Raw genomic sequence first — 22,300 nt, 5'->3', positions numbered from 1 at the left:
GACTTGAGGTGAGTGCTGTTGTGATGTGGCGCTATATAATTATAATTCAATTCAAATTAATTACTGTGGGATAGCTGGTGGATAAACAGTAATAAAAACAAGTGTTGCATGATGCACTTGAGGGCTCAAGTTCTTGCGTGTGTGTGTGCATAAAAAACTTTGTAACCCTACAACCATTATTGGACTTTACATCCAAATCCCATTATGAAAACCTGAGATACAGGGTATCACAGATGACACTGATTTCAATTTTTGCGCGAGCACAAGCAGAGAGAATCTACATATTTGCTTCTATGTATGTCTATTTTCAAGCATCTATATGTGACCCTGTAGATGTGTGTGTGCTTCCGTGTGCTTGGAGATGTGGTAATACCGTGATAATGAGACCGGAGACACTGTTCTCATACCATGGAGTTGTGGGTCATTCCTATCTTGGCAATCAGTCCTGACTGAACCTGACCAACCATGTTCTCAGGCAAAGCATTTTAATCCTACACGCTTGGGTTTCAGACAGGTCACCACACAGTTATGTGACATAGTGACATATGTGTAGATTACATATTCTTGTTTTAATTAGCAGAAATACTGTATATAGGTCCATCATCGCCCACGCACTGCTGGTCATCTTAGGTTACATGGAAGAGCTGCAGTGTCACACAATCTCCCCGTTTAATGGTAATAAACTATTAATAAGTCTTTGAATTAATCTGTTGATTCATCATACTTGTGCAGCGAAATCATACATCTAAAATCTAAAGTGGTAGCATGACTCATCTGTCAGACACCAGGCGCAAACATGCTGCTCACATAAGTTTGACCTAAAAGAATCAGAAAACTGCCCCTTGCCAAGAACACTTTGAGTTGAAAAACCTCTTTGAAAGCCCATATACAATCAAAATGTATGTGCACATAATGTAGCTGACCTTTGGCTCCAAGTCCCAATTTGCCTGTCTTGTCCTATCAGGAGGTGAACGTTTGGAATAATGAGGGAGGGGTGTGGGGGCTTTATATTTCACTGTAAGCATTCCGGGAATCTAAATGGCAACCCTGCTGTGTCAATAGGTAAGGAAAGAAAAATTTAAAAAATGAAAAATTCATATCCTGCAGTGTCCACAGTGCACTGCCCTATAATGTGGCAGGGAGGCAGACTGAACATGGAGACTGAATGGTGGCGGAGGGGGGGCAATGCTTTCTGCTTTGGCAAAAGAGGGGAAACATGATCGACTGCAGGGAAATGAGCAGATGAGCAGATGAGAGAACGACAGGGACAGAGGAGACAGAGCTCAGGAGCTGTGGGTGAAGGGGGTGAGGGGAGAGTGGTGGGGTGGTTGCTAAAGTGGCTAATACCATAAAGGGGAAATGTAGACAGTCAGCACTGGTAGACACTGTTGACAGATTGATGGACAGAACCTCTGGTACTTATCATTAAGAGGGCCATAGGAGTTTAGTCATGTCCCATTTTCTCTTTAGTTTATTGGTATATAGATTACAAGTATGCGCATCTAAATGCAGCAAGTGTTACTAGAAGTGTGACCATAGCAACAAAATATATTTTACCCAGTCAACACCATGGGAAAAGTGATTAGACAGCATCCATTCTGAGTAACTGTATGACGAAAGAAAAGAGAAGGACCAGCGAGTGACATACTTTTTCTAACTCTGGCTTAGATTGTGAAAAATGTAGCATTGCTCCATGCAGTAAGAACATTAGTTCATACAAAAGTTTCAGATTGTGAAACTTTCTAAAGATGTGAAAGGAAATGAAAAGGCTAGGGAACACAGTGGTTGGGATGCTGATAGGGGGCTGCATGAGTGCAGAAGGTGTAGGGATGGTCATATACGCAAATATTCAATAGAAAGACTGATTTTTCTTTCCCAGGATTCATGCCACCAAATTATTGCCTTTAACTCTAAAAGATTAAAATTCTCTGTTTATTGTAGTTCACTAGCAAAAACCTGCTCTATGTGCAGTTTTTGCCAAACCTCCGGTGCTTTTTCAAAGTCTTCACTTTGTATTTAGTGGTGACTCAAACAAAATTCCATGGCGTATGCCAGTGGTTCCCAAACTTTTTTTGCTAGGCCCCCCCCCCTTATTTTACAAGAAAAATCTTTTTTTTTTTGCGTTTACTTGTGGACGAGGAATACAGAGTTTGTCATGCAACGTCAAAGGTACAAGAGATGAATTACAGAATGGCAGATAGAGACAAAATACTGTTACTGTTAATCTGACTATCTTCAGGTTTTACACGCTTACATATACACACGCAGTTACTGTCCCTCCATTTAGAAAGGTGTAATTAATTTATGTGTAGTTGTTTTTTTCCTGTGTAATAATATTCAACATTGCTATCGATACATTTTTCAAAAAAATGCCTCTCTGTACAAAATGGGTTCAAAAACAGTACAGTAACTTTACTGTATAAAGAGCTAACATCTCCAAACTGTCAGGAGTAGTTAGTCATTACAAGAAGTGTTTGTGAACTAAAAATCAAGAATGTTTGATACTGTTTGTCTGTGATTTGGAGAGCCCAGCGCGTGCTCCTGACACAGGGAAAACCAGTTCTGCAGGGGAGACCTACCTTGGCACTTGTGCAGGTGAAGCCAAAGGGAAGATATGCTTCACCATATTTTCTAGTCTTTGGCTTGGAAGAAAGTTGGTTTGGAAACATATTTGGCCATGCTTCATCTCCTGCTTTGCGTTTGTGTCAGGTTGTGTTAAAAACATGTCCATTGTGTTAGCAGTGTCCAAGTGTCACTTTGTTTTTTCTTTTCACCCCCCCCCCACCACAATGGCCGCACCCAGGGGGCGGGCCCCACACTTTGGGAACCTCTGACATATGCTAATTTTGGTTCAAGTTTGTAAAAATGCTGCAACTTCAGTGGTGTGGAGCTGGTTTGGCAGATACACACCAAAGCACATTTTTTGGTAGAGCATGCAAGTGGGCTGTCGTTATTACCGTTATTACCGTTATTACCGAACCGATTTTATGTCGCACACGGCGCTTAAAAATCTGTCAAAAATTGTTTTAGTACGACTTTGCTAAGCTATGAACCCGCACCGCTTGATGGATTGTCAGAGCATTGCAGCTACCGTAGTCAGGAGCCTCGTAATACCTACGGTGCTTCAACATAATATTACCGTATTGTTTGTGTATAAGGTCTTTTTAAGTTCTGTGGATATTATACATGGTTATGCTGAGGATATGTTGGCCAATTTCCACTGGAAATGCCTTTTGATTAAACTGTCAGCAAGGAATTTGCATTTGCACTGTTACATTTTTATATAACTTTAATGCACATAAAAAAACAGCTGCTTGTTTAAGTGAAAATACATTGATGGGTTTTTTTTTTTTGCACTAATAAAGTTGTGGAGTTGTAAAGTAATTTGTCCTGCGTCAAATATATTGTCAGTTATATCGTTATCGCAAATTTTCAAATATATATCATGATGAGTATTTTTGGCCATATTGCCCTGCCCTACTTGGCAGTATGCCTTGAGCAATCACAATACACAGAAACAGTTTGCATTGACAATCAAAAATTTGCATAACCGTATTGCACTTACAATATTATGGAACTTAATGTTTTATTGCCAAAAATTAAGTAGTGAAATGATTCCATTTGCAAAAGAATATAGGTCCGGTGCAACCTCAAATTAGCCGGCGATGCCTTTTTACATACACAGGTAAATTGAACAAAAGTGCCTAGCTAAACCTAACTAAATGCATGACTCTCTGTAGTTTGCGACAAATTTTAAATATGTCCAGGTAATAAACCATTACTTAAGTGGAAACTGATGAAGACTAAACTAGAGACAGCCAGGGAAAGAGACTGGACTCCAGATATTCATAAAAAAATGAAAGGAAACATTTAGGCTAACATATGATTAACATGAAACAGACCCTTAAACGGACTGAGGTGTTAAACAAATCCAAGATGAAAGGGACTCTAATAAAGAATTTTCCACTTTTCTAAGCAGGTGTGGCCTCTGTTTTCATTTATCAGCTTTATCATAAATCAGGCATACAGGAAGGTGCAAGCGTATTGTTTAAATTAGGGGCCAAAACTGGTCTGTATAAATGTCTAAGTCCAGTACGCTATGAAAACAAAATAAAATGCTTGTATTTTCTGACTACAATAAACAAAAGGATGATACTAAATAATCAAGACCTACGCAAAACAATATTTCTTAAGATAAGATAAGATACCTTTATTAGTCCCACGAGTGGGAAATTTCATGTTAAAGGGCAAATTCCCATCACAATCCCAAAACCCAAAGTGGTGACAGTTTACCAATGATAGACTGCACTGTGCTTGACTTAAAGGCTTAAACCTGTGTTCATCTTGGCTTACAATGCAGCAGATACAATCTATCACTGATCATATAAAGAGGACACAGCTGGAGAGAGTCAGAAGACCATTTTCATCATTTACTGCAACTCCTCCCCTAATACAATGGATGAATGACCTGGGAATTTGTGACTAAATCCCACTGTGGGGACTCGTTAATGGTACAAAGAAGCCACAGAGGCAAAAAGGAAACAGAAGAAGCAGAGTGTCTATGACAGGGTGTAATGAGCAAAATGACTTGACTTGAATGTGGAAGTGATCTGCTAAATCATTCCCACACCCAGCTGGAAAAGAGGCACAAGAGAAAGACAGCTAAGTCCAACCAAATTTGGGCTGAAGCAAACATGTGAGTCATACTACAGAGGCATATGCTGATCACAATGTTGATCCACTTATGCATTAAAAGCATACATTCTCCCACAGGTACTGGCTGAAAACAGCTCTCCTTCACAGGAAGTCTGGCCAATTTGCAAAGTACAACACGCCATTCCCCCAAGCTCACCAATATCCCCTTATGTGCCTCAGCATGACCTTATTATGGTCGAATCCACATTATTAATCTCCCTCAAAAATATCTCCTCGTCCTCAGAGATATTAAACCGCTGTGGTAAGGGTTCTGGTTATTAGGCATTTTCTCAAAAACATTTTGACTGACAGCTGCTGTGTAAGGACACATGTACTCACATCTACATCTAAGCTTTGTGTAAGCAACCTTACTAGGTCAGATCTAGAAACATTTAGCAATCACTGTACAAGCAGTTGGATTAACAGATGCATTCAAAAAATGATTCTTGGCCGTTATAAACATGAAGCAATAATTCTCGATAAAATGTAGCTGAAATATATAAAATCAAAGGTCTATTTATTCAAATAATTAATCATTGAGTGAAATATGCTGAGTATACACTGAATATATACTAATCCCGCACATTTCATTTAACCTATCCCATTAAATTTAACATATTGTACTGTATTAATGTTGCAAAATTACATGGAAAATTTACAATCAAATTACTTAAAGTACACATTTTGGGCATAAATATTGTTTTTAGTGTAGACATGTGGGGTCGTGCAAGATTATGACCCCACACCCAAAATTCCTCAATAGCTCAACAGTTTCTTAGGAACTCTGGAGGCTTTTGGCTGAGACGGACAGTGACTTGAAAAGAGAGGGGGTATGCATTAATGTGAAGAGAGTTTATGAAGACAGCATTTATGAAAAAGCAAGCAGGCTACACAGATGGCAATGTGGAAGGTAACTCGTGGGTCTCAGACTCTGAGCATGAATCTTGACGTCTCAGACTAAGGTCTTCAGAAAATCCTAAGCAGGATGTCTCTTCTTTTCTTGACAACCTTGACCCTCACAGCATCAGATGCCACAGTACGGTCCACTCTGTCACTTTGATTATGTCTGAATGAAGTCATGTGAAACGTAACATAGAAGTGACCTATGCCTCAGCAATGTGAGTTATCCCATGTCTGAAAAAAACTACATCTCTCTCTCTCTCTCTCACACACACACACACACACACACACACACACACACACACACACACACACACACACACACACACATCAGCCAGTGAAGCATGAGTGCAGCTGAGTGAGACATAAGAAAATAACATAAGAAAAAGCCAGGCTGAACCTATCAGCAGCAGAGTATGAATCCTATCAGCCAGCCAGACAGAATCTGTTCCAGAAAAGCCAAACTGTCTTGGACTGGTAACAAGCACTGGGAAATATGACTTTGTCTTATTATCAAGTAATTTCCTGAGTGTGATGCTTATTGTGCTCTTAGTCTTACCAATAGCCTCACAACTATTTCTAACAGGAATGTAGGAAACAGTCTTTATTAAGCAGCCTCAGAAAATAATTTGTGAGAAGGGGAAAAAATTGGATATTTATCCAAGGTTCCTTCTAATCATTGCAATAGAACTTGGCACAAGGCTGGACAGATATCTAGACCGCTATGGTATTTGCTTAGGCATTCAATCTAATATTGTGATGCATGCGTGCTTGCTGAGGAAGATGGTGGCTAATGAAGAAAAACAAAAGAAGACTTTTGGATTAAATATGACAGCGGAGAACAGAGATGTGTTTATGGTTATGGTTCTATTTTGCAGAGTGCACTGTTGGCAGCCATGTTATCTTTAAGACATGAGAGCGCTCTGCAGCACACATGCCAGCCAGCAAGTTCAAGATACTGGCACGCTGCCCACTTGGGCCCAGCATGCTCTTGTTAAGCAACCAATGCTGACAAAGCACGGTTCACAGAAAGCGAGAGAGAAGGAGAGAGAGACACCCGGGACGATAAAAAAGGAAAGTTGTCAAGAGGGTAGCAGCACGTAGTGACTCTACAGAGAAAAAGCCTGTTCACTCAGTGGTTTTAAAGGTATACATATGCATTAAAAGCATGCATTCTCCCACAGGTAGACACCTGACAGAAGCACATTCAAACACACCTGTGCACACTTCACTGTGCTCCTTCCTTTAGCAACAAGCCCTCCCTTCATCTTATTTCTCTCTGCTCACTTTCAAGGCCCCAGTCCCTGCTCTCTGGGTTCTCACACATTCATGAGGTGAGAAGGGCAAATGAAAAGCAGAGGTAATTAGGACAGATTTGAGCCCAACTTCAAGACTTTATGGCACGTTGAGCTTCTCCCTTGCTCCTCCCTCTTTTCCTTTTGTTATTTCCCACTTTTCCCCAGTGAGGCCGAGTTCTCCAAACTCTGAAAGCATCCTTCTTGCATCCTGTCCTCATGTGTCATGTTTACTCAGGAGACTAGAAAGGCATTGCAATAGAAACACGCTTAGTACACACGCACTTCGAAAGACACAGTGCATTTGCTCCAATGTTAAGTCTATAAACACAGTCTCCCTCCACCCTGTAGACTAAATGAGACATGTAGGGACCGATTCCGGATATCCTCCCTAATTTGAGCATGAGCTCATAGCGCCGAGCAATGTCATTCTGTGTCCAAACGTCAGCCTCTAGAGCAATAACCCTGTCGTTTAAAACATCTGCAGAGAAATATACACGCAGACGTGAAGTGAGAGAACAAAAATGATGATGTGAGAGAGGACGGGATAAAATTAGTGAAAGACATTGCAGACAAATCCAGAGATTGCAATAAAGATAGAGGGACCTGAATCTGATGGATAAACGATGCTTGAAAACAGGATGTAGCAGTCAAGTGACTCACTCTTCCAATCATATGCAAAAGCAATAAATCAAATCAAATACATGCAATAAATGAACCTGTTGGCTCAACAAAGGCTGCGTTGTGTGGGCCACCCAGGATGATTCTGACAGTTAAAATAAAGAAAGCATTAAGCAAACTTTTTAATTAAACTAAAACGCTTCAGGCTAGGTATTCTTGTTTGCCTGTCAGTGCTGAGAGAGAGGAAATGAGAGGCATGGGGTTGTGAGTGCAAAGAGCAACTAACATGGAAACTACTGTCTAAAAAGGCAATTAGAAGAGCTGTAAATTCCCAAAAGGCAGGGGGACAATTACTGTAGGCAGAACTAAGCCACCTGGGAAGACAAACAATCTCACAGTGACTCACTTATTATTGTGCATTCCCATTATCTATTCCCCCCATTAGTTCGTCTTCTTATTCTGCATTATGCCTTTAAAAGCCGAGGCCTTCAAGTATCTTCAAGTCTTCGATTGTGGTTTTCGATCACATTGGGTCTGAAATTCATGTGCTGAAATACACGCGCACACACACGCACACAGAAGCACACGCATAGCCTGCCAGGCGTCTGGAGAGTTCCTGGATGATGAAACAAGGATCAGCTAATTATGCCACCTCAGTGAGAAAAGTAATCGTTCTTTATATGGCGTGGTTTTCAGTCCCTGTCACTCTTTCTCAAATTAACTCCTTGTCCTCAAAGGGCACGTACTGCAAAGTTTCAAATGTAGTGCACTCACTTTGTATGATATTTAAGCCAAGAGAGTACATTTCTCTGAAAAAGTATTTGTCAAGTCTTGTGAGGACAACTTGAGCCTCAAGGTGGCCACAGTGTCTAGTGAAGGTGGTAAATATTGTACATGCTTACATGTCTTTGGTGCATATGTATATGCTCACACACAGACACACAATATCCTGCACATGTAATATACACATGTTCAAAATTTCTATATTACACAAACATTAATGGCCTTTAGCTGTGAGTCAGGCCCCCCCCTCTCATATCGGTGTCACTAGTGATCAAAAGTGTCAGCATTTTCCTGACATCTGCCATCCCAGCCTCGTGACTATATACCCAGATACCTACTCTCTTGCTCATCATTCCCACCTGTCGTTCACACTCTCACACACACGCAGACACCACACACACAGACAAACAAACACATGAAATTCATTTTCCTTTTCAACAGCTTGCAAACAAGAGTTCCCTGAACAAGAATCTACTAAAATCCTAGTAAGAATCCTTTTACAACAAGCAAGAAAACATTAGGCCACAGAAAAGTTTCCAAGCGAGATCACGCCAGATCTGATTGGCTATGGCAGGGTGACAGCCGAAAGCCCTTGATGGCAATTTTAAGCTGACCGAGCTTAGAGCGGGCTCTGTGGTTCACACCTACCAACCATCAGTGCCCAATGACCATTCCTTATCAGCTATGACATGGATTAGACTATGACTGTTTGTGCTATGGTTGAGAGAGGGAGAGTAGTGAGCTGACCTAGGTGTATCTGTGAGGATCCTGTGGGAGGTTTAATGTTAGGAAGAATGAATGATAAGGAAGAGAGGGGCTGATGCCTGAAAATTAATAACCTGGCTGTGGGTTTTAGGGCTGTGGGTTTTACTGGTATGATGAGGTGGAAGGACTATAGCTAAGGTTAATTGTATATTTTCAAGATTTTGAAGCTAGCAGGCAAACCTGTTTATTCACATTATTACAGGAACACAAGCGCACATGTGGTCTGCATTTAGGGGGTCATACTCATGACATGGCAACTCCCACATAAGACAAAGCACAGTAGGAAATTTAAGGCTGTCAAAACAAACGATGTCCAACGAAAGCACATATACATGCAGACACACTCCTCACACACCCCCATGTAACTTCCAGTGTGCATATCCTTTTGGCTAACCTTACCAATCAGCATGAGAGCTTTGAGTTCAAATAATATGAACAACAGTGTAAAAAAACACTCAGACACTGCACCCGTCGTGAGATTTGCTGCACACACCTGAATATAAGCTGAGAGCAAACAAAAAGAAATAGGAGGAAAAGGTGATCCACAGACAATTTCCTATCATTTAGAGTTTAAATAACAGCACCAATGTTATCAGACAAATTCATATTCTTGTTACTTCAGTATATGAGGCACCGGCTACTTCACATTCCACTACAGGCTCTCAGACAGCTCAGAGACTGTCCTTAGAAGGCCTTGAAAATTAAAGCCTAGTGACATCATCATTTTCGGCACCATCCAGTTTCTATTGTTATTCCATTGTTATTTTCCATCTTGGCCTTTTCAGGATATGTTGAACACCTGATCTTCATTCACGAGGAAGGCTCAGACATGAGGTAAGGAGGGAGGAATAATAATAACCCTGAAAAGGACAAACACAGCTATTTCACTTAATTGGTTTATGAGCATGCTGTAAGAGGAGCTTATCTCTAGAAACGTTTAAACACTTATAAAAATGCTTTGTGTTCAAGCAGTGGAATTTCACATAGCTTTCATTTTAGTTCAAGAAACATTATGGGGATGAGTATACACTTTCCAGATGACATACATGAGTTAAACGTGAGCAGTAATTTCCATGGCATCGATGTACAGGACCGTTCCCTTACCCGTTATTACTCCATTATTTCATATTAGACACCAAGACCAGCAGTGTTTCTTGCTTCCTTTGTATCAAAAATCTGGCCAATGCTGCATCAAAGCAGTTTGTGGCCATATAAAACTAATTGCATGGTACTAAAATTCCTGTAGCACTAAAACATCCGAGGCATGTTTCCTACCGAGTGGCATTGTACTGGAGGAAAAACCTGGTCTGTTTTAGATTTGTTTTTTTTATTTAAATGACACTGCAATTAGTGGAGGAGGGAGGGCAAACTTGGGAAGCTGGTGCACTGCTTGATTTAGTTGTGTGTAGCACAAAGACCTTTAACTTCCAAGATAGGCTTTTATCTACAGCAAAGATTTTTTATATCAAAGAGGCATCACAAACAAAAATTATATAAATAAATAAAGAACAAAAGCAAAAAGAACTATTACTTTCAAGGATTGTTACACCCTACTTCAAAACTACTATAATTTATTTTTCCAAGGACTGCAGTCATTGTTTTACTGTCCCAGGAGCAGGACTGGACCGTTCTGAAGCAGACCATCTTCCACAAAACACTAGAGGCTAAGAAAAAGACCTCCATACTCTCTTTTCCCGTCTACCCTCAGTGATCCTGCTTCATATTTCTGTTGCTGCCAAACCCAGAGAAGAAGTGGGACCATGCCCATTTCCTCAGTTACACTTGCCTGCACGCCAGTTACCAAGGTCCTGGGAATCTGAGTGAAAACTTACAAATAAATATTCTTGCCTGGAAACAAGCAAATAAACTTAGATATTTGCTTATTTTATTGTTTAATCTGGATTCTAGTAGAGGAAATAAAGTTCAGTTACAGGTCAACAAACGCTGGGTTTTCTAGCTTGATTCTTTGCAGAAGCCAGCCTCTCTGGGCTATCAGTCCCATGCAGTGGCAGGTACAGTGTGCTGCAGGTATGTCATACGTAGGTGAAGCATAACAACTTACCAACACGCTGAATAATTATACTATACATAAAAAACAGTTTCAGGTCAATTCAGCCCTAGCTTGACCCCCATTGTATATGAACTTACCCTGGAAGGCATCGACATGGAAAGCGATCACATGCTTAATCTCATGGGTGTAGGCCTGAATGTTATGGAGAGTTTCCCGTTTTACAGCAAACTGGTAGCTCTCCTCCATCTTCCGGGTGCAGCAGGATGGGCCTTGGTGCTTACAAAACAACAGATCTGCATCTAAGAAAGTAAAAAAGCAGGTTTAGTTTATTTGCTGTTCTCTTTTTTTGGTCAATCCAAATTTAGACAAGCTATAACGTTAACAGACAGAAGAGCCAGAGGACAGGAAGTGAAAGTCATCATCCATGTTTCCAGCCATAATATTTTCCTGGTAAATATATTGTTGTCTCAATTTGATGTGACTGAGCACATCGGTCATATCAGGATGTACACTGGTGCAATGCAAACACACAAAGGTTTACACACAAGCACAAACACAAATACAAGCAACAACGGTGGGGAATCACATCTATAAAAAAACCTCCTGTTAATCACAATACTCCAGTTCATCAGCTAATACAATAAAAAAAGAACAGTTTAATTACAATTTAATTACAAGCACATAGTTTAGTTCAACTAGAAATTTGTACAGTAGTACTCTACCAGTGTTACCTACTTCTCACCAGTGCTTTTAATACTTTATAAATACAATTACAATGTCACTGAAACGGCCCTTTCCCACATTTATTTGCACAAATGCACATGCTCATTTTCCATTTTCATAATGTATAAGTCTGGTATGATAACTCATTTTACTGGGGGAAGGGCTGAACAGGAGTGGCTGGAGGCAGGTGTTGTAACCAGAGCCTAAAGCATGGCCTAAGGGCAGACCACAAGACCAGTGCCTCACTGTCCAAATCCCACCATGAAACACAATAGGGTTTCATTCTGAATCCCTCTTTCCCTTCTCCTCCCTCCCTCCCTCATCCCCATTTGCCTGGCATATCCTTGTGAGGCCTGGGTGTCTCTTAATTACCCAGTGAGGCTCCATTTGTTCCCATCTCAGAGCCAGATGAGTGAAGTCATAACTGGCTGTCCTGCCCCTTACAGCTCATTATCTCTATCTCTGTAGCAGTCCAGCCCTTCTGTATTGGCCCTGGCTATTATTACATGGAGCCTAATATTGAGATTCTAATCACTTTAAAAGCCCAAATCAAATCAAAACGCTCATATAAAGCTCAAATTGGGTAAACAGACCCAAATTGATCTAACATTTATTTGTTTGCAGAGGGGTAATTTAAACATACACATCCCATCTTCCAACAATGATTGACTTAAAGCTGACATCCTCCACTGCACAAAAGTCATGAACTTTCTGAGAATGAAAAAGTTAAGAACCATCCAGCAACTACTACAGTAAACAACCTTTAAGAAGCAGAGCAAGCATGTGCTTAGAGTTAACTCGTTTGTTCATTTCATACACTTTGGATTAAATAGGTCAGTCACTGTATAGATTTTAAAATCTCCACCCAGTTCGGACCTCTTTAGCGTGGACAAACAGTTGAGTTCTAGAACAAATGACATGCAAAAAAAAGCTCAAACTGTTAGTTTTAGAAGTGCTTCACAAACATTTGTAGCGTTTGATCCTGTAATAAAACATCCAATAACAATTTTAGTGTCATTTATTACTCTGGGAAATACTTGAATTAAGCTTAATTTATGCTTATTTGACATTAAAAATACATCAAGTTTTTCTTTAAAGATTTCTGAAAGGACAAAGTATTGTTTTTGCTCCATTTTTAGGCTAAGATTTCCCTATATGTGGTGCATGTCCTCTCTCCGCTTCTGTCCCTGACCCTGCTCAATTCACTGGCTGGCTCCTTCTCTCTTTTGTGTTTGCGTGTTATCTGTGATATGAAAGTAATATCCAGGGACTCATAGTGGAATTCAGCCTGGCTTCTTCGTCCACTGAGCGTAACTGTGTGGAGTAAGTGATACTCAGGAAAACTTTGACTCTTAAAGCCACCGCAGCAGACAGGACAGGCTGACTGTGTACCAAATATACTGAGCCATTTCCTGCAATCAGCCCATGCCACTGCTTTCCCCCCCTGTCGTAGCAAACAACTCCTGAATTTGTTCTTTTTTATCTTTTTGAATATTTATTTGGTGCTTTCTACATGAAGGAGAAGTATGGAACCTGTGAACGCAGGCCCACGACTCACTGAAGTCTACAATACAGGACATATTGTACTGTATGTATCAATTTTCATCTTTGTGAAAATGTTTTAACCATAATGCCTTTGTAATTGCAGTATAGCCAACATACAAATCTTTAAAACCCATCCTATTTCTGTCTTTCATTGCTGCGTGACTGGTTAACATTAAGTCACTTGAATGTAGCATGGGTCTTAAAAGGCTGCTCAGTTACAACATGAATGAAAACTTCTGCAAAGTCAAAAAACAAAAGGACACATTCGGAAAAAGCAACAGTTGATAGCAACAATAGCAAATTTCCCCCATTATACTTGGCAAACTACCCAGCTCTGTCAAAGTGCTTGAGGATGTTGACTTAACAGCAGTTTCCCAATCATGCCTCAAACCTTCAGGTGGAAGGATTCATATGTTGCACAGTGTCAACGCTGTTGCCTTTAAGGCATTCCTGCATAAAATCACATCTATATATAATTTTTTTGTCATTTGGCTCTACGTCGTCACAGTGCATTTTGAATCAGATAACCCAAATTTGAGCTTAACAAACTCAAGCAAAAACTTTGTAGGATTTACAGCCGTTTTATTTTATTATTTATTTTATTGCTGGGAAATAAGTAAGTGTCCAGATTTTGTTTCTCTTTTCCTCTATGATATAAAACAGCAATTGTCTCTGCAATCTCAGCCACGGCTCGCAGCTTTACACAAGTATCGTGGTGGTCACTCAGTACTGACCCTTCATTATGTAATTGTTAATTTTTTGTAACCTTGTTATGAGTTTGCAATCTTTGTTCATCTTCATGATGCTGTTTCTGTCTAATTAAGTGCTACTTTTTTAAATTCCTTACACAAACTTTTGCAAATCAGTGACTCCAATTCTTGATTACTTACCAGTGATCCCTTTTCAACTGCTATGCCCTTGTAAGTACAAATACATTTTTTATTAATGAATGAATGAATAATGAATACTTATGTACTGATGATTTTCTTTGTACCATCAAAAACACATTGCAAGGGTGCTGGAAAAACTTCTTTCACAGCGCATCTGCCTCCACCTCACCCTATCCCTATCATCTTCCTCTGTCAACCTCTGCATGTTTGACTTCCATGAACCTCCTACCTGGCGACTCTGGGTTTTTTTTTTTTGCCTTATATACTGTATTTCCACATATGTTTGCACATGTTTCAATAAAGCACTCTGCCCATTCCAGCTTAGCTTCCTGTCTTTTTATTAGTGCCAGCCTCTCCAAACTATACACCACTCTACTACCTCCACTCCACCCAAAAATGAATTAATTCATTGATTAACTGCATATTTAGTATATCTTGAAAATCTACAAGAACTGATAAACTCTCATACCAGCCTTTCCAGGCAATCAGAATGTTATATAAGAAACATGCAGAGAATACTGCGGTGCAGAAATACAGCAAGATTTTCTTTGTACACGGTCTACAAGTTGAAGGTATGTATTTTTTATGTGATTCTACACGCAATCCAATTGGCCATTATACTGAGCTCTGTAATTAGTGCCTAATCTACATACTGCTCATTCTGCCTGGCTGAACTTTAACACACCCCTCTAGACGTCAACTTTGATTTCTAATCCCCTTAATTGTCCTCAGATGACAAATACCTCTGGGGTAATTTACCATTAATGACATGGCTCAGGGGTCTTGATTTGTTAGCCATGATCCCTTCAGCAACATCTCAGCACCCTTCATTGAACAAGCCAAAACATCTGAGTGAAGAAACTCTACTGCTGTTTACCACTGTTCACATGCCACGCCTATGTAGTACTAAAGTATCACATTTGAGTTTTCTACAGTATAATGCTTAGAAGAAGAAGATATGTTGCACCAACTCTGGTACTAATTTATTCATAGGTAGCTCACATCGCCTCAGTATGGTATGGAAATGTTGTTTGGATTTGGTATGCACTAATGAGCAGGTGGTTTGTGGTTTCCTGATACTGCTGTTTTTTTTTCTAATATTTTTCTGAGAACAAGAATAACTTTGTTAGAAAGTGAGAAAGTGAGTAATTAATGCAGTTACCCTTCTCCTGCCTCAGGAAGTTAGTTCCCTTTGAAATCCAAAGATCCACTGAACTTTCAGGATATTTGCTCTATACAGATTTGTGATGCTTTGGATAGGCCATGTTGAACCCAAACACATTTCAAAAGGGTCTCTGCCACATACCTGCATTTTTGGACTACTTTGAAACTCAAATGAAATGTTTAACTTTCCCATACCCCAATCTGGAACAGCCTACAGTGAGAGTCTAAAGAGTCTAAAACCACACTAAAGGGCACAGACAGAGCAGAAAGAGAGATGTTAGGCTGGCAGGCAAACAGATGCAACCTGATGAAGCAGCATAATATCAGATGGGCATGCTTGTTTATTTTTCTGTTGATCATAATCAAGTAGTTGATACATACTAAATACTGATATTCAAGCTTGTTGCAATTGCAAAAACTTTCTTGTTGCCTTATATACTATATTTCCATGCATGTCCTAACATGTTTTAATAAATCACTCTACTTATTTTCCATTTTCCTAGGAAAATATAAAGAAATGTGAGGTGGCTTGAGACTTTGCACAGTACTGTACATGGTTATATTTGAGAGGTAGATAAAATGACATCATAAAATCACATTTTCTCCCACCACATAAGTGAGCCAGGAGGGTAACGTAGACCACAATCATCTGAAACACAAGACTGGGTCAGACTGAAATCCAATAAGATGGGAAAACCTACTCAGACAGGGTAATCTCACCTTCAGTCTGGACAGCACTGGCTGGAGTATCTAAGTAAAGAGATCAAAGACCATGCAAGATTTTTATTTTATTTTTACGATTTTACATCCTCAGTTTTAAGAAACTGGAGATTTTGGGTTTTTTATGTTGTTATTTGTTTGATTTTCATTCCAACTTGGGGGAAAAAATGGTTGAGAAACTGCCAGACAGAAAATGGACTAGTGCTCAATAAAGTCTGTATGGAGTAGGTGTGCTCCATGTGTGCACAGCTTCAGTAAGAGAAGCCAAGTTAAAAAAGTAATCAACATAGCCAGAGCCAATCAAAGACTGTGGTGCACTTTGAGAGCTTGCCAAAGCCTTTAACACTGTAAACGGTTAAGGATGTGGCGACATGTGATAACACACTGAGTTCCCGTTCGCCTTTCTATTAACACGGCCTCACCCCTTTTGCATTAAACACACAAGACACTTTCTCTTTCTCTCTAAAACAGTTGTTAATGACTCAGTGAATTAGCGTGGCGATACGAAAATGGGAGGGAAACGTGAGTGTGGTGCGCATACAATCCTGATCAAATAGCTTGCTTAAAAGGTTTTAACTGAGCTGTAAAATACTTTGATCATATCTAAAGAATTTATCCAGGAACCCAATTCATCAAGTTATGTGTCTGCGAGCAGCACTTCTTGCTGTCTACTTTCCAAATGATCTATCTCCAAAAGGGTTATATCAGCATGCCGTAGTAATCACAGTATGGAGTGTTTGGCTCTCCACCACTGCACCTAAGAGGCCATAAATCAGAGGATAAGCAACTTCATGTCACTGATTATCAAAGTTCCTTTGATGATGAATCCAGCATTGAGACAGTCTCTCCTTACACTATAAATTGTAGCCAGGGGAATAAATATTGTCTAAAAAGCAAATTGTTTGGTAATGAAACATCATATTGGTGTTAATATAAATTTGAAAACATCAAAGTTCTTTTAAAGTCTCCTCAATTAATTCAGCCAGTCCTTACATCTTATATTACTCACTTGGGTTTTACACAGAATTATTGCTTCATCAATGCAGTTTTAATTTCATAATTAAAGAATATGAGTCCTTCTTACGCCACAACTTAATTCACTTGTGCTGTCCTTGAAAACAAGAAATACAGACTAAACAAATCTGCAGAAAACATCTCTACTGTAAAGTACATCTATCTGAAACGGGATCATTCAATTGGACGGACCTCTGGCTGCCACACTCCTGCCACTTTGTGAGAAATCAGTTCACCACACATGAAATGCAGCACTGTATCCTAAAGCAAATATCAGACTGTGAAAAGCACTGAAGTCTTGCCACTTCAAATTTCAAGCGTTGCTTTTGTTGGCGTTTCATCTGAGAACTGAAGCAGAGTAGCATAATTGTGTACACATACACACATATACACCAGATCTTACACTCTGACAACCCCATCCATTGGTGAGCACTTTGAAGACAAGACTGCATCTAACCCAAAACACCCACTCAAAGAAAAAAAGAAAAGAAAAACAAGCTGTAAGCCCAAAATGCAACAGTGAAACTAAAGCAATGTTTTATTAACTTATGGTCCAGACTAAGGAGTTACAACTGCCTCATTCTGCAAAATTAAAACTGTTACAGTTAAGAAGAAAGACCATTTCATACCATCGCATCGCTCTGTGTAACATCTTTTATTCTCAGGTGGCAGAATGAGATATTTATGTAGCTTCTTTGAGAAGCTGAGCGTGCAAAAGTTTGTGACAGAAGTCTTGTCTCAGACTGCTGACGTGCTTGGAAGGTCCTTTCGTTGTCATTAAGCGCTAACTACTGCTTGCAAAGGAATATTCTCTGTTGCTAATAGTGACACCCTACTAAACAAACATATCGAGTGGTTTGGATGCACCTCTTGGTATGTTTACCACTCAGCTATCAGTTGCACTTCTCCCAGTTACAGCATGCAGACTCTAACTGGTTGATACTTAAGCTGCCACCAACCTGCATGTGACTACTGCACTGAGCATTCTGGCCTGCAGCAATATACAGACATTGAATGCCAAATAATGATCACCTCTGGTCAAATAACATACCGGTAACTGATTTTTGCAGTGACAAGATAAAAATGCCTCATGCAGCAGACATACATCAAATGTTTTAGTAATAATAACAGTACCAATAACATAACACACACACACACAAAAAGAGTAGAATAGGGTGAAAAGGACATACTGATGACTGTTAAACATAGGAGATTGCTTTGTTGAATTAAAATATATGCATTTAGCAGCCACATTCTTCTGCAACTCTGTGTATTTAAGCATGGTCAAGACAAACTGAGCATCAGAAAGGAGAAAGAAAGGTGATTTAAGTGACTTGAACGTGGCATGGCTGTTGGTGCCAGATGGGTTGGAGTGAGTATTTCAGAAATTGCTGATCTACTGGGATTTTCCCACACAACCATCTCTGGGGTTTACAGAGAAAGGTCTGAAAAGGAGAAAGGATCCAGTGTGTGGCAGCTATCTGGATTAGAATGGCCCTACTTCTTCAAAATGATAGGAAGGCAATGGCAACTCAAATAACCACTGTTTACAACCAAGATAAAGAGAAGAGCATATCTGAAAGCATAGCACAGAAGCAGAAGATCACACCAGGTGCCACTCCTGCCAGCTAAGTAAAGAAAACTGAGCCTATAATTCACCCACGCCCACCAAAATTAAAAAATAGAAGTCTGTCAGAATTGGTCAAATCAAATCTGCCTTATATTAGGCTGGTGTTGGTGTAATGATGTGGGTCTAATAGTAAAATGCAACATGTCACAAAGCTGAGATCACCTCAACCTGGTTTCTGGAGCATGCCAGTGAGTTCACTGCACTCAAATGGCCTCCACAGTTACCAGATCTCAGCCCTTAGAGCACCTTTGAGCTGTGGCACAACAGGAAATTCTCATCATGGATGGGTCGCAACTGTGTGATGCTATCATATCAGCATTAAACCAATTTTAAAAATCCCTGAGGAACGTTTCAGCAACTTGCTGAATCTGTGTTATGCATAATTAAGGCATTGTGAAGGCAAAGTGTAACTAATATAGTGGCCAGTGACTGTATATAGTCACTGGCCACTAATTTGCTCCATCTTAAAACTGACACCATCCTTATTTAATAGTGACAACATATCACAGTATTACTACCAAAAAAGCAAAATTACCACAGCAGGACTAATGTCTAAACTGGTTTATAAACGTCTCCAAGAAAAGATTGAACTGATGTTTATCCTCATAAATTAACTCTTTTTGTTTTTCTATTATTCTTTTTCGGTGTGCAGGAGGAAAGCACAGACCCCAAAACCTTTAAGGCTTTTAAAACAGTTTCCAAGCACTGCTGTAGCTATGTAGAGAAATTATTCATATAAAACGCTCTAAGTTTGTGTGAGTCAATCTTTAATAATTGCAAAGAAACCAGGAGATTTCAAATCAATCACTATTTTCACTGTCCTCATCATATGATACTATTTGCGTCACACTCGATCTGTTGTAGCTCACAAACCCTGTCTCAGCTGGATGGCACGTGAACCTGCAAATTTTATAATATTAGACCAATTAATATCAGACAAGACTCACACATATATGAATAGCTTAAATGTGTACATAATAGCTGAGAGATATGATTTATAAAGAAAACACAAACGCAAGAATGCAAGATGACAGACATATTTGACTTGAAAGAACAGACAAACATGTTCAGACAGACTTCACTCACTTTAAGATCATGTCAGATTTGTCGGTATGTTACACTGTTTAGAACAGAAATCATCCTAGGAAAGTGGACACGCAATCCATCGTATTATTATATACACATGCTCTGGTCGAAACTATTTCAAAATTCTCCATCTAATATGACCAATATGGTAAAAACAAGATAGATGCAATATCTTCTTTCACCTCAGTGAACTTTTAACTCTTATAAGGCCATTCACAGTGATCCACATTCGCAAGAGCAATGTAATCGATATCAGGAGCCCATTCATTAAAGGACTTTTATTTATTTATTTTTTAAATTAAAGTCAAATCCTGGGCTGATTTAACATGACATCATCTACACCTTTTAAGTATGGCGTTTGCTTTAGTGTTATGACTTCACTCGTTTTAAGACTAAAATGCTTCTGGAAAGCTATCAGACGCACATAGTGCGCTTTAGCCAAAGTGCTCCACGCCATGGGTGCCAAACCCACTCGCTCACCTGTGACAGGTGTCTCCGGTACCCGGTTCAGCGGCCCGACCTGCTGGAAAGCGGTCCTCACTTCATAACAGCTGTACGTGTCCACGTCGATCACTTTCACCGCAAACGTGAGCAGCGAGAAAATCCAAAAGCATCCGACAGAGTTTACGCGTGGGCATATTCCTCGCGACATTGCCGCATCTCACACCAGGTATCCTCGTGGATAGCGTACTGTAACCTGACTGTAAACTGTGTGACAAGGTTGGGAAGAAGAAGAAAAAAAGACGGTACGTGTGTCTAATGAAGCGACGATTAGTTTAAACATCTGACAAACTTCTCCGTCTGGTTTTCACATTATTGGTGAGTGTGACCGCCTCACAGCAGAGATTCGGGGTCTTCTCCTGGACAGAGGAAGAGTGGTGTGGGCTAAACCCTCTCTGTCCCGCGCTTAACACTTTGCATTGGTCTACTGCCTGCATGCCTATTTCCAAAGCCTTGCGCACTTTCCCCTCCCTTGCATTTTACTTCAGCTAAGTGCCCTTACTTAAACTCACTTCAACACTGCTACAGCAGATCGAAGCGTCTCTATCCCTTATGACATTCTAAATCCTTAATAGTAAAATATTTAAGATGCCACTTGCTATCAGTGCTCTAGCACACTAGACTTAGGGTAATATTTAGGCTAAATGGACCTCTCACCAGCATAATATCTTTAAGACACACAGAAAATTAAATGAATGTGGGGTTAAAGATGACCAGACATTCTGTTCAATTTGAAAGTATCACAACTGGCTCCCAGTAGATTCTACCTGCATTAAGGAGCGCTGGGATAGAGCTTTACTTGTTTAATTTACATTGGCGCCATCTTCTGGCGAAATGTTTAGTAGATGTGGTGGTGGCATTAAGTGTTCCAAAAAAACTGTTACAAAAGATGTCGATTATTAATAAATAGCAAATTAAAATTAGATGGAATGAAAACAATGCAATATGAAGTGTTGGCTTGTTAGAGCTACTTTTTTATTGCATATATTTTAACATGCGACTGTGTGGGGACATGTATTGGTTTACACATCGGCCTAAAAGACAAAAGCTCCCTGATTTAAACCTGGCAGGAGACACATTGGATTAGGGTTGTGTAAAAATGTGCAAAAAGTCATACAACTGCTGTAGTGAGCAATTATGAAGAAGGGTAAAGCTGCAAGGAGTTCATTTTAATCTGAAAACTTTTCTGTAATAATTACATCTGCTAATATTTTTGTGGCACAAATGATTGAAAAGAAAATCTTCTTAGGGAGTTGAATCCATTGTTTTCTTGACCAAAGAGGGGATGTACTTACTTTTTCCGATGACTGCATATAGTCACAGTGTAAATGTCACCCAATGAAACCATCTTCAAAGCTTGATGTAAGAAAAGCAAATGGCGTGCAGCGCAGGGGGTGATGACTATGACACCTCAGAAACAGTTCAATGGGAGCACCTGTAAAGAATTTGGTCACTATGGTTTCTGAGCATCAATAACAGCTCACTCACAAAAAAAATTCCCAATAGTATATTAAAAAATGTTTTAACAAGTGCACATCAACAGAATGTCAGCTCTTTAAATGATGGTATGTTTTAGGTCAATACCTAAAATTATATTTGTGACTTTATACTTTACTTTTTTTGTAAGATCTGACCACACCATGTCAGCATAGATAATGTTGTATATAAACAGAGAATTCCCTTGTTTTTTCCCTCAGTTTATTGATGTTTTGGGGCTTTTTTTTCTTTTCTTTTTTTTTTTACCCCTGCCGCTTTATTAGTTACACTTTTTCATTTCCAGCACCTTGATGAATCTACGCCATGAATAATTAAGCCAGCTCTAAAAGCAAAAAGGGGTCCAACCTGGTTCCAGCAAGGGGTACCTAATAGACTGATCAGTAATTGTATTTATTTATCATTTTATTGTTATCTGAATGTTGGCCTGAATAAAGGTACGATTCTGAGTTCCACAATAAGA

General features: G+C 39.6%; 1 protein-coding gene across 2 annotated transcripts in view; it reads right to left on the bottom strand.

The window, feature by feature from the left end:
• gpc5c (glypican 5c) overlaps window positions 1-20,883 on the bottom strand; it is a 108,359-nt gene extending 87,476 nt beyond the window's left edge. For both annotated transcript variants that reach the window (XM_026148956.1, XM_026148957.1), the window contains exons 1-2: window positions 20,323-20,883; window positions 11,208-11,369 (exon numbers count right to left, since the gene is read on the bottom strand). In XM_026148956.1, the coding sequence (XP_026004741.1) occupies window positions 11,208-11,369; window positions 20,323-20,494 (334 nt within the window). In that variant the 5' untranslated portion in view covers window positions 20,495-20,883. The remainder of the gene's footprint in view (window positions 1-11,207; window positions 11,370-20,322) is intronic.
• Between the last annotated feature and the right edge of the window lie 1,417 nt (window positions 20,884-22,300).

This window comes from Astatotilapia calliptera, chromosome 18 (assembly GCF_900246225.1).
Source record: "Astatotilapia calliptera chromosome 18, fAstCal1.2, whole genome shotgun sequence".
NCBI lineage: Eukaryota > Metazoa > Chordata > Actinopteri > Cichliformes > Cichlidae > Astatotilapia > Astatotilapia calliptera.
The sequence above is the reverse complement of the archived record's forward strand: the minus strand, read 5'-3'. Positions and strand labels throughout refer to the sequence as shown.